This window comes from Acanthaster planci, linkage group LG12 (assembly GCF_054643075.1).
Source record: "Acanthaster planci isolate LZ-2023a linkage group LG12, COTS_SCS, whole genome shotgun sequence".
Taxonomy (NCBI): Eukaryota; Metazoa; Echinodermata; class Asteroidea; order Valvatida; family Acanthasteridae; genus Acanthaster; species Acanthaster planci.
The window spans coordinates 3,342,779-3,355,390 of NC_141788.1; the positions used below are offsets into that span (position 1 = coordinate 3,342,779).

The 12,612-nt window shown below is 43.3% G+C and overlaps 1 protein-coding gene across 2 annotated transcripts in view; it reads right to left on the reverse strand.

Moving 5' to 3' along the window:
- The window catches only part of LOC110977419 (zinc finger SWIM domain-containing protein 6-like), a 66,390-nt gene that overhangs the window by 30,631 nt on the left and 23,147 nt on the right, over positions 1 to 12,612 (reverse strand). For both annotated transcript variants that reach the window (XM_022231531.2, XM_022231529.2), the window contains exons 2-4: positions 8,399 to 8,761; positions 2,787 to 2,935; positions 76 to 226 (exon numbers count right to left, since the gene is read on the reverse strand). In XM_022231531.2, the coding sequence (XP_022087223.2) occupies positions 76 to 226; positions 2,787 to 2,935; positions 8,399 to 8,761 (663 nt within the window). The remainder of the gene's footprint in view (positions 1 to 75; positions 227 to 2,786; positions 2,936 to 8,398; positions 8,762 to 12,612) is intronic.

The following is a 12,612-nucleotide window of genomic DNA, read 5'->3' on the forward strand; positions in this document are numbered from 1 at the left end:
TGTAAACCTTGGACGCGGATTGGGGGAAATATTGTAATGTTTGATTGGTATTAACGAAGGCCGACGTGTCCTTACCTAGCTGGTCCCAGAGCTGCCTGTGCTTGTCCGTCATCGGAGTGCCCTGCTGCTTCCAAAGTTGTAACCGTGGGTCCACCATGAACTGCTCTGTGATGAGTGTCAGCATTCTAGCACCGTTGGAGTCCCGTACTCGCAACATCTCCCGTACCTGCCAGGAAAGGAGGGACCTTTCAAATTATACGCAGCTGTCTTAAAATACACGAGGAGGTGAAAGAAGTCCTGTTGCTATGGGCGCCCTTCATCTACAGGTAAGTTCCTTCAGCGATTCCTCATCTTAAAGTCCGCTCTGGTTTTTATCTTCCCCCCATTACTCCTGACTCTCAGAACATGACTTAACTGAGAACTGCTTGCATGAATAGCCACGAACATTGGTACTTGTATATTTCTGCATGCATTGAGTGAGCAGCAATAAATTCTAACAGAGGGTTGTGCAAGTACGGTAACACGGTCAAAGTGCCGTTCTCTCAAACAGATGGCGACAGGGTACTGCCGGAAGAAAGCCGACGCATGCGTGCGAACTGTCCAAATATTTTTTAGTGTCGGCCTACCTCTACGGATCCAAATAAACTGCACCATCTTGTCTTTTTTTTCACTTCTTTTCATGTTGTTTTCAAGACATACCGATCTGAACGAGGAACATTTATGCAATTTGGCGTGAATAAATGTACATCCTGCCTATTGCCTTTTTACATTTGAAGAACAAAAGAAGAAAATCCCACAACTGCAAGAGGGCTTACAGGTACATCCGTTAGAACGGTACGCACACTGAGGGAGGACAAAGTACCCAGCAGTCACGCAGCGGCTACTGTACGTGCACATACATGTATACCTGTACGTCAGACACAACCTCAGACAGGCCTCCAAAATAAAGAGGTTTGGCCTTTGCCAGGGGCTCCATATTTATTGAAGTACCCAAGTTAATATAGTATCTATACCCGCAACTTCCCACTAGGAATGTACATAAAAGTCAGACATGAAGTTAATTGGTCTGCTCTTTTGAATTTGATGATCGGAACAGGCAAAGATCCAGGGAGGGGACTGTGGATCAAACTCCCCGTCTATGACACATGTATATACAAGAAATAAAATCATGAAATAACAATTATTGAAGTAATGAAGAAAGATGACATCCTACTTTATGTATAAAGGTACATGTAAATGCATCATTAACAATGTAATGCATTACCTTTCCGCCCGTCTGTTAACAAGAAGTGAACATACAAAAAATCGGACAGGCCTGACAACCATCCCCCCTCAACAATTTCTGGATCTGCCCCTGCTGCATAGAAGCATGGCCTTTGTACATGACCCAAATTGAAAATGTAAACTCCGCTCTGTGGTTGAACTATGTCTTGATTGTTATCCTTACCAGAAATTTCAGAGAAAGGTTGTACGGAAAATTATTTGTTCATCACTTGCGGTTTTAGTCCAGTAAAAGTTTTGCTCTTTGTGCATTTCTTTGGTCTCATATAAATTTATTACAAAGTTTACACTGAAACAATAACTGAAAGCAGAAGTAAAAAATACAGTATGTCACACTTTCACACTCACACGCAAGTGTCATTTGTTTAAATTCTGGTTGTAGAATGAAAAATAGAAATGGCATGATTTCGAGGGGGGGGAAAACAGTTCAGTCTCTTTATGTTAAATTTCAGACAATAAAAATCTGTAATTCCCAAAACAGTAACAACTCAACCACGACCTCTACCAATCACGAGATGAACCCTGCATGCTCACTTTTAATTAACACACTAGGAAAAAAAAAACCTGGGAAAAAAAATCAAACCACTCTTTCCTGGCAGACAATTCAAGAGATCCAACGGTGAACATGGGGAAAGTGGGGGGGGGGTTCAGGGTTCAATTCCCTGCTGTTTCACAAGCGGATTTGGATCTGGAGGGAAGAGAGCAGTGAACATGGAGCATGCATGCAGTGCTGCGTTATTTCATGTTCTGCTGTATGCCCACATGCCAGTGCATGAAAAAAAATGTTTCTGCACTGCCAGAAAGGTACGGGTACACCTGTTTGGTCTATCTGTGACTCGTTCATAAAACTGAGAAACCTTTAACTTATACCAAACTAATTGTGGTTCCACAAGGCCACATGTAGGTTTCATCCAATTCTGTTTTTTTTTTTGTTCTCCCTAAATTGTTTACTTTTTTTACTTTGTCCTATAATTAATAGGAAAAAGTAAAAAAAAAAAATATCCAAAATAATGCAGTAAAGCCCAACTTCCTTACCATCCTCAAACTTTCTTTGAAAAAGGAGATCGTCAAAAATGGTTAACAATCAAAACAAACGGACAAACACTCTAAAATACATCTACGGCCCAATCCGTCTGTTAATTTTAGTCGATATTACACATGGACATCACATACAGACACATGTGCAAAACATTTGGATAATATTTGATCAATAAAATGTTGCGAGCATTTGCCAAAACATGCAGCACAAGCTTTTGCTACTGCGGCAACATTGCCATGTACGTGAAAAGAATATAATTATGAAGTTGCGGTGTACCTCCAATGGCTGGTAGGCCTACAAAGTAGGTGGGAGGGGCAAAATGACTACCTTATGGGAGACCGCCCCCCTTCCCCACGCACCCGTGGTTGAGTAGGTGAATATCTGAATTATTTCACTGACTGCCGCACCTTGGCAGAGAGTGCTTTTGAGTTGGTGAATTCATCAACTATTTCACTGACTGCCTGACCTTGGCAAATAATGAGTTGAGTTGCTTCTCCGAATCATAGTAGCCCCCTTGCTGGAGATAAAGCTTGACTTGTTCCTGGACTTGCTCTGTGTCCAGGTGCCAGCAGCTATCATCATCGATGCTGGCACCTGCGGTTGGGTCTGGGGCACCTGAAAGAGAGAGAGAAACATACAAGTCAGGAAGAAAACAAGGGGGGGAACTCAAAAGTACAGCAGAGCTGCTGTAAATCCGAGGTCAAAATGGGGTGGGAGTGTGAAGAGGGGATAACTTTTTACAGACTTTTCAAGAGACAGGCAAATTTAACTGACGGCCACCTGCGCATGCACTGAGTAGCCACCAGCAGTTGTACATGTACATAGAAATGTAAGCAAGGAAAAAAGTTCAATTCCAAACACATTCCCTTAAAAGTTGACAAGTTTTGGTTAGTAACAACAGGAAACGCCAAGTAATTAAGCCTCCCCGTCCTTCCACTGGACCTCAGCTGGTTCTGGTTCTTGCTTATCATGTAAACTCAAGAGCCAATACTCTCTCCTGGGATGGCAAAAGTGGAAATCCGATCTTGGTTCAACAAGGAAGAAATACAACCCTAAACTTTCCAAATAAATTAAACATAATGTTCTGGTTTTTGCCTCTCCCTTCCACTTTCGTTTTCAGTCCATTGCAAATAAACACATGATATTCCGATACATGTCTCAGTGAACACCAGAGGACATCATGAGACAAAGCACTACATGTATGTATCTACTTGTATTTGTGAAATGGGATTATGAAAGCATGACGTTCAATACAATGCTGATTCTGTTCCCCTCCGAATCCCGGTCACTGGTAAGTATAAGAGACTGCACGCCCACGGAACCCGAGTGTTAAAGCGAGGAGGATGACAGTAATAGAATTAAGGCCACAGGAAATAATTACCATTATGGCATTAACGGCATAATTAACCACAACATTTCACTAGCGGTTAGTCATTGCTGGTACCCCGCCATCCCCTACCCCCCCACACACACAACTATATACATGTACATGCCCAGCTGGATTAAGGGATCGATCTATACGCCAAATGAGAGACTTCTGCAAGTTTAAAGAGGGAACAAGCCAATCGTGGAAGGGAATGCCGGGTAAATGAAAAAAAATTGTGATTCCGCACAGGCTGCTGACTTGAGTTGAAATCGCTAGTGGCAGCCATTATGGATGGGGCCAGCAGAATTTCCTGTGTGTCCGTTCGCAAGTCTCAGCACTGCAGGGGAACCGGTTAATGCCGCGCGGGCAATGCATATGCTGAGGAGCCTTGGCGGCAGCGGCTAGCGCAGGTGAGGGCCTTTCCTTTTGGCGTACATTTGTCATCGCGGTGGGGAAAAGATATTGGATTTCGGACAGCGTGAATAAGTCACCAAACTTCCTGCCGATTCACTGCCTGACACGCTCCTCCATTATGCATGGGGGCTGGAGAGCCTCCACAGCTGCCTCGTGCTTTGTGCTTGTCTCCAACTCAACGCCAGAGAAGGGGGAAAGGGAAAAGGGGGAAGAAAAAACAGAAGCAGCAACAGCACCGCACTCAACTTGATGGTGTAAATTTACAATAAATGCAGCCCGTTGATTGAATTTGGAATTTCTTCTCCTCTCTCAGTCCTCAGTATAAATTCACATATGTGTAGCTTCGGGAGATGTACCTATGAGGATAAGGCCCCTTAAATGTACTCAGAAACAAATCTGCACGAGAAGTCTCACGGACAAATGCACAATTTTGTAAAACAGATTCAAACACCGCGGCGCGAGGGCTTGGTCAAAATTGTATTTTGCTTTGCAGGCTTTCAAAAAGTGCCTGCGCAGTCCTAATGCCTCCATTGTAATGTGACAGGTCAATATTTCGGAGACAGTAATTTGTCAGATGACTGGCATTATGCCTGAAAATTACTGAATCACTCAGAGGCAGAAGGACAGAGCAAAACGTAAATCTGCGGCGCAAGCACGGTGCATTCCCTTCCCAAGTCAATGATTCAGCTCCAGGTAAATCTACATGCTGAAGGTTCACATGACAGAAATGTCCCTTCCTGGTTTACGCAATCACGTCCGCCTTTTATACCACTCGGGCAGGTCCTTCTCCAGCAAATTTACTTCTTCTTTGGGTGGAGGGTGGAAGCAGTAAACTTGGAAAAGGAAACTGGAGCACAAGTCTCCACTTCATTGAGTCTCTTGGACCCACTAGAAGTTTTGGTCCTGCTATATATTTTCATGATCTAAAGCAACTGACTCATTCTATAAATTTGGGGTTCAATGTGCGACATTATCCTGTCCCTGTTACACCTGACCTTCACTAAAATGGACTTCAAACTATTTGGGGGGAGGGGGGAAGCATGCCCCAACCTTATGAGATCCTTCTTTGAATCCCATCAGGTTAGAATTCTGCATCATATGGTACGTTTTTGGCTAAATTGTGCCAAACAATTTCCCTCAATCCATGTCTGTAATTGTTTGGGGTTTCCCATATGTTTTTCCTCTCAATATGGCATCAAGGAAAGCCATTTCCTTCCTTATTTCTCTTGCCAGTCTCCATGCTTTTCAAAATTCTGTTGCCTATGCTGGTCAGGAATTTTATGAACGCCTCTTCCAAGTTCCAACCACAAAACTCCCTCAATTTGAAAAAAAGTTCCCCAAATATCTTGAGCCCAAATGGTAAGTGTAACTCAATTTTTCCGTTGTTTCCAAATTGTGTCAGAAGCGAAATAAAAGGCACTGAAAACGATAGTCCTGCTTCGTTTATTGTCAGAAGGCTCCGGGCCAATTCACTGACCTGTGAAATTATAAAGCAATTCTCTGAATTTCGAATCATCATTCATTATGCTGGCCTTTTTCTTTTCTGCTGGCACTGTGGGGAATAATGCACATGTACATGTACAGTTTTGTACACCACAAGGAAAGGGCTTTCGGCTGTAAAGTATCCGGGAGGTTTGAAGGATAAAACAGGAATTTTTTTTTTCTTGCAGATTATGCAAACACCCTTACAATCCTCTTTCACTGTGACATTTCTATTGTGTAACATGCTAGCTACTGTAGGGTGATATTGCCTGCCAACTGGACAGGGCACCTCTCCGCTGTGCATCACAGTGCCACAGTTCTCCCCTCAAATTTGCTTAAACCATGGGGGGAGGACTGAGAGAACATTGGAGCACCGCTGGCTTCGTGGTATCGGCCTCCAGGGCAAGTGAAAAGTTCAGCCGATCCCCTGGCTGCCAGCCCAGGGAGTGCGGAGGAGGGGCCATGTGACATAACAGATGGCCTGCATATTGTGAAACACGAGGCCAACTCTTTTTCCTTCTGCAATAGGTGTATTTACGATACCATCCCTGTACCGACAGGAAAACGTCCCGCTGAAAATTTGGACAAAAGTCCATTTGGGGAAATGATCACAGTAGAATTTGACAAATTCCAACAGACACAAAAGCTCACAATTGTGTTGCTTTACATGTACAGGTACATTTGAAAATTGTGTTGTCCTACAGCTTATTTCAACTAGGATCCATGCCATCAAAAAAAGATGCAGGTGCGTGTAATACTGGGTCATTACCCTACTTGTACAGCCGTTTGAAGAACCCTGTACACACACACACACAAAAATCCCTGCTTCAGAATTTTTCCCTTTTGTGTTCCAGGGAAACCTTCAGAGACTGTACCTAACTCTGGTACGACTTGAAACCTGGGGCTAATTTCATACAAGTCCAAAGTAAACAACCTTTCTAAGGGGAGACAAGTTTCATTTTAACAAGAAACCTGATGCCAGCCAACTGCCAAGAGAGGTATATTGCCACATACATGTATGGGTTTCAGTTCTTTTTAGACGGCCAGGCAATGCTCTTTGCTTATTATATGTATACTCGCACCGATCTTCAAACCAGAGTGTGAGATATGCGCACATTTTATGACTACAAGAACAATAGTATGTTGCCAAACACAAAGTGTACAGAGTGAATGTGGCGCAATCTCGAAACTCTGTGGTCAAATTCTCCAAGAAGTCCAGAACCTTCACTTCGCCTTTGGCTTGGTACAATGCCCAGTCACTCCTGTGGCACATTCACATGAAGGAAGGTAACGTGCCAGCCACAAAGAGGCAGGAAGTTTGTCCGTTTGTTGCTTCATTTTATTTTGGCATAATGACTGTGGATGATCCAATGATTACGATCAAGGTCAGAGATCACGATTGCAACCTCCCACACCTCTGTAAGTCTGTAAAGAATTCCTCAGATTTCGATCAAGCAATGACCAACACAAAGGCGGGGGGGGGTTCTCTCCACCCCATATCTTACATCATATGAAAAATTGTCCCTTTTTTTCTGGGCAACACCACTCGTTTAATGTGGGGAAAGGGTCTTTATAAATGCCACCTCCTTCTCAACAGGGGTCACCTGACTCCCACCCGTGCCCAATTGCTCAGATTCCAAGGCGAACAAACCTGCTCTGTGTCAGAAACACAAAAGCCTCAGCCCCAGTCGATTACTTACGTCTGATATAAACTACACGCATGTTTACCACAGGTGTCAAGCCTGCATTACCCTTTTCAATTACAAGCAACTTCAGCTCCTCTTTCTTTCTCTTGGGTTTCATTGTAAACTGGTTCCCGGCATGGGGTGCGCAATAAATCCAAAGACATCCAAAAAAAAAAACCTGGTCCTATTCGATTTTTTCACTTTCTCATCTTACAGATTCCAAGAATAACAAGAATAGGTATAGAAACTGCATTCCCTGTCAAATTGAAACCAAAATCTAAGTACAGAAAACCACAGGTATTCCCGTCTGGTGCTTCTGGCCAGCTCATTTACTGTTTTTTTACAAGTCTTGGGGGGGTTAGCTGGTCATTGTTGGGTATTTGTATACACATCCAGTGAATGCAAAGAACTTGCCAAGGGGGCATTCGGTCTTAACTTTCACAAGTGAAAAGTCACACAGACGGGCAAAATTAGAGTTCTGCAAAAAGATCTTTTCCTAGTGGAACTGGTGAATCAGCCAGACGATCGTTGCAAGAAGTATAAAATTTCTTTTGCCTCGAAAATGACAGCATTCCGAGCAGAAATATTTCACAGATCATCTGACGCTGTTACTTACATTACTTTGCAGTAAGATATTTAAAGATATGTTGTTAGTCCCACTGGAGAGATTACTACCTTTTTAAACTCTTTCACACAGTTGAAGTTCACAATATTTCATTCCACGATCTGAGCACCTAATTTAACGGAGTTCGAAACTACAATACTGAGAGGTTTCTGAGGTGGGATAAGTTCCAATCCTAAACTGTCTTGCTGAATGGTACCTAATCTACATGTGTAACAAGCAAATGCAACCTCCAACAGAGACGTAACAGAAACTGAAGCAGGTACAGTATAGACCAAATCGGTTGCGAGAAATATATGTGGAAGCCATGACTGTAGTGGCATAATGTTTGCTACATAAGTTACTGTCCTCTTCGACCAATAAAGCATCCTGATTTGCCAAAATATATTTGCACCTCATGTTTGAAAATGCAAGCGTAGTGCCACTGCAGTGATGGTGACTCCTCGGCTTAGTCTATTGCAGCACAGTGAAAAGAACAAAATAATGACTACACTGGGAGTGTTACTTACCCGGTAGTTGGTTGATTCTAGACTTGGACTGTAAAATCTCATCAGCCAGCTGCTGGGCTGTTGGCAAGACATTGGTATGGTGGGCGGTGATCAAATACTGGGCAAACTTCTGCAGCTGCTCCCGATCCATCTGCAGGAGCGTCTCCGAGATGGGCAGCCGTAATTGCACGCTCCCGGCCTGGCGGATGCGGTAGAGGGAGAGCGCCACCACGTGCTGACACCAGAAGATGTCCCGGTTGCCACAAGTGCAGGTGACGGCCGTGATCTTGCAGCGGTCGAAGCTGATGGAGACGCGGTGGACCTGCTCCGGCTCATTGTAGAGTTGGTTGCCGGGCTCTGTGACTGTGCCGCTGAGGTGGAATCCTGTGAACACGAGGCAATAGCAGTGTGTTGATGTTAACAGAGTGTTTTATTTAAAAAATTAGTTTTAGCAACAAACACACATACGCATATGTATGTATGTATACATGAATGCCAGTATTCCAAATAGGGCATTCTCACTGGCCCAAGTGACACAACATACATACATACATCGACCACTGTCGTAGGCAAAACCACACACAGTATTTACATGCACATGTACTAAGTAAGCAAGTCTTCAAGGCTTCGAAAATGGTAAAAGTTGTGAGGAAAAACAAAGTGCTGGCAACCAGCCACTGCTGCCTCAGAATAGCAATGACAACCTTACATGACACAAGTGGTGACCATGACGCCATTGGATGAAAACTTCAGAGTTACTTCACGTGAAAATGAACCCCACTGTCAAGTGCACAATATACAACAGATACTGTCATGCTAACCAAACCCTTGCCCACAATACTGGTGGCTCATCATGGGCAACGGTGTGATCATGTGGCACATGTACATGTACTTTGGCATCTTTTGATCGGACCCTTTACCGAGACACAGATGGCACCAGGCGCATTCCATGAACACCAACATCACCAGTTAAGCTTTCGCGTTCAGTATCTGAGTCACCGCCTGCCCATCTTGCACAGCCTCCCTTTTGAGCTCAGTTCTTTTTTTTTTAATTTCGTTCTTTTCACATCAAAGCATATGCATTTCCACTTGATCGCAATCTGTGTGTGCACAGCATGTGCACTTTATAGGCAATCGGCAAAGCTGAACTGGGTTAAACTTTGCCAGTCATCCGAGAAGTACATGTACATGTACGTTAGTCTGCATCAGTCAGGGTCATTTGGAATCAGAATGCCTGGTACTCAGGTACATGTCCAGACAAATGGTATTTGCATTTATCTGCATTGCAAGTCGGTCCCATCAGTGACTTCATGTACATCCACCAATACAGCACCCAGGCTCAAGCACCCGGGCTCAAGCACCCGGTCTCAAGCACCCAGGCTCAAGCACCCGGTCTCAAGCACCCAGGCTCAAGCACCCGGGCTCAAACACCCGGTCTCAAGCACCCGGGCTCAAGCACATACATGTGCATCAAAAGCACAAACACAAAATGTATAAATCAACAATGCAGATATTGTATTTAAATGACTAAAATTAACCACATCTGGCGCTTCATTTTCAATGCCTTTCAGGAGGGAGGTGAATTCCCAACTCGTAATATAATAAAAATGTTGCAACATGAAGCGATAAAGGAAAAATCCTGACTCCACAGCAAACTGCAGTTTCATAGGAGTAATTTAAGAACACATTTAATTCTCTTCGAACATCACATTACAAATTTCAGGGTTTATCCCCTTTCTGTTCACTTCCCGGTTAACGTTGCTGGACATTTCTTCAAGAACAGTTCAGCACTTAATCAGCTAAAAATCCACATCAGCCCCAACCCTGGAGCTCTGCCCGACCTCCCTAATTAAGACTTTCTCAAGGTCCTGGGCAAGCACCCTTCAAGTTCTTAGCAGGAACTTCCTCTGCCCCAGGGCTACGACCTGAACATCAGTTAGAAGACTGCATGTGAGCATGGGGGGGGAGTGGGCTGGAGGTTGGGAATGCAACAACCTGACAGTCAGCATGTTTTCATCTTCCTCAATTCATTCAATTTCAGCCCCGAAAGCCCAGGGTTTTCATGAAAATAAAGTGAAGAGGGACCCTACCTTGCCAGATTTTAACCTCAGACTCTTTAAATTTTGGTGGGCAAATTCTACAGGCTGAATACATGAATGATGTAGAATACACATACACATGAGTTTCCATTTAAGTTACCCTCACAAATCCAAAAAATTAATGGAAAACATTATACATATGATAATACAAGTCCAGAATAAATTTCTGACCAGTGGTACGGGCATTTTGGGTACCTAGACCAATTAGGCTCAGCAAAAATTACCCCTTAGCACCGTATGGGTTGATGTATGCATTATTGATACCAGTATACATGTATAATATGGCCCCGTGTACATGTGTGTACAAATGTACATGTACACTGCTTGCTTGTAAGCTCTCTCCACTCAAGGCCGCTATATTTACTGTACAGATGAGCGCTGACAATATGGCATGCATGTTTGAGGGTACTGTGGATAATTTTGCCATTGTTGCTTTTATGCTGGCGTGTAGATGTACACGCACATGTAAATGAAGGAACACTTACCCTGCCAGGAGTACGGTAGTTTTATGTCTCATCGTACAGTGGTATTTTTTTTCCTAATGGACTTTGGCAGGGAGCAACCTTTATACTGGTTTCAAGCAATTGTTCCAACTCCAAATAAGTATTATGCATATGGTTTGAATTTAACAAGAATGCCAATTCCTCCCATCTGTGCAGCATTCAGCTGGTACACGAAGATCTGCATTTGCAGGGGTTTTTTTTGTCCTTTCTGCTTTTGTTTTCTGCTTTTGTTTCTTGCTTTTTTTACTTTGCTTTGTTTTGTTTTGGCTGGAAATAAACGGCACAGAGCAAGCAGTATATTGGTAGCAAGAATGCATGAAGGAGTGCGGTACACTCAGTTACTCCCCTCGCACTTATCCATGGTGTTCTCATACAAACATGTGCAATGTATGATCATATACAAATACTCTCAGGTTAAGCGAATAGCCCAGACCAGGGGCCAATTTCATAGAGCTGCTTAAGCATGAAAAACAAATTTGCTTCAAAAACCAAAGGTTACCAGCTCAAACTCTACCTATTGTCATGCTTACCAAAGGACAGCTAAATACAATCCTGAAACAATATACATTATATGGAGTTTTGGCTGGTTACCTGATTTGTTAAGCAATGTTTTCTAGAGCTTAAGCAAATTGGCCCCTGGCCAAGAGGTCATACATATTCATCAACTGAATTTGCAGAATGAATCTAAACAGAAAAAAAAAAAAACGTCCAAACACGCATTTATGCCTTTCTTTCACAGAACTTACATGTGGTTGACTGAAGCTGATTTGCCCTAAGTTCAACTCTTTTTTTGGGGGGGGGTGTTGAATCGCATGCATTTACTAAAATATCCACTCTCCTTCTTAATACTTGACAAAGCCACTATGTTTTCTCATTGTATTGTTGAATACTAGTACTTCCCAGAGTAACTGGCTTGATAGGTCATTAGTAACCATAATTGAGTGTCAAATCCGGGAACACAGCTGCGCTTGGGCGAGTGAGTGCAGGGCAAGTATAGCATAGGTTTGGGGAGTTGAGTAATCGAGTTTACAACTACATATGATTCTGGTTTATGAACTGTGAAAAACAAATACCGGTAGGATGAAACGTAATGGTAGTCACACGTAGAACCGACACGTACACTGGATCCAAATTTGCCTCGTGCTCAACCAAAAATATCACCTAGACAACTGACAAATGAAAAAAATAAACCCTGCATATTCGTCACCAGGCATGTTGAACAGATGTTATGTGGACCAAAACCGTTACGGGGACAAATTTTTGTCCTCACAACTCGGTCCCGACTTTCATACCAAAAAGTATTGTCCCCTCAAGAGCAGTGACGGCCTACGGTGCCCCTTACACACATCTGCCACCAGAATATACGTATTGCATTGAAATAGGTCTTTTTTTGGGTCTTCGCAATGTGATCTCAGCTTTCCTAACGAATAAAATTTGTCCCTGTAATGCAGGGAAGGCCTACCATCCCAAACCAGGAAAGATTTGCATCCTGGTAAACCCCCGTATAATGATACCGGTATGCCTCTGCATTCCTACAATCCGGATTTATGATAAGTTTTGCTAACCTCGAGTTCTGCTGAGCATGGAGGAATGCTTTCTTATTCCACCATGTGCTAAGCAACTTGCTCAGTGA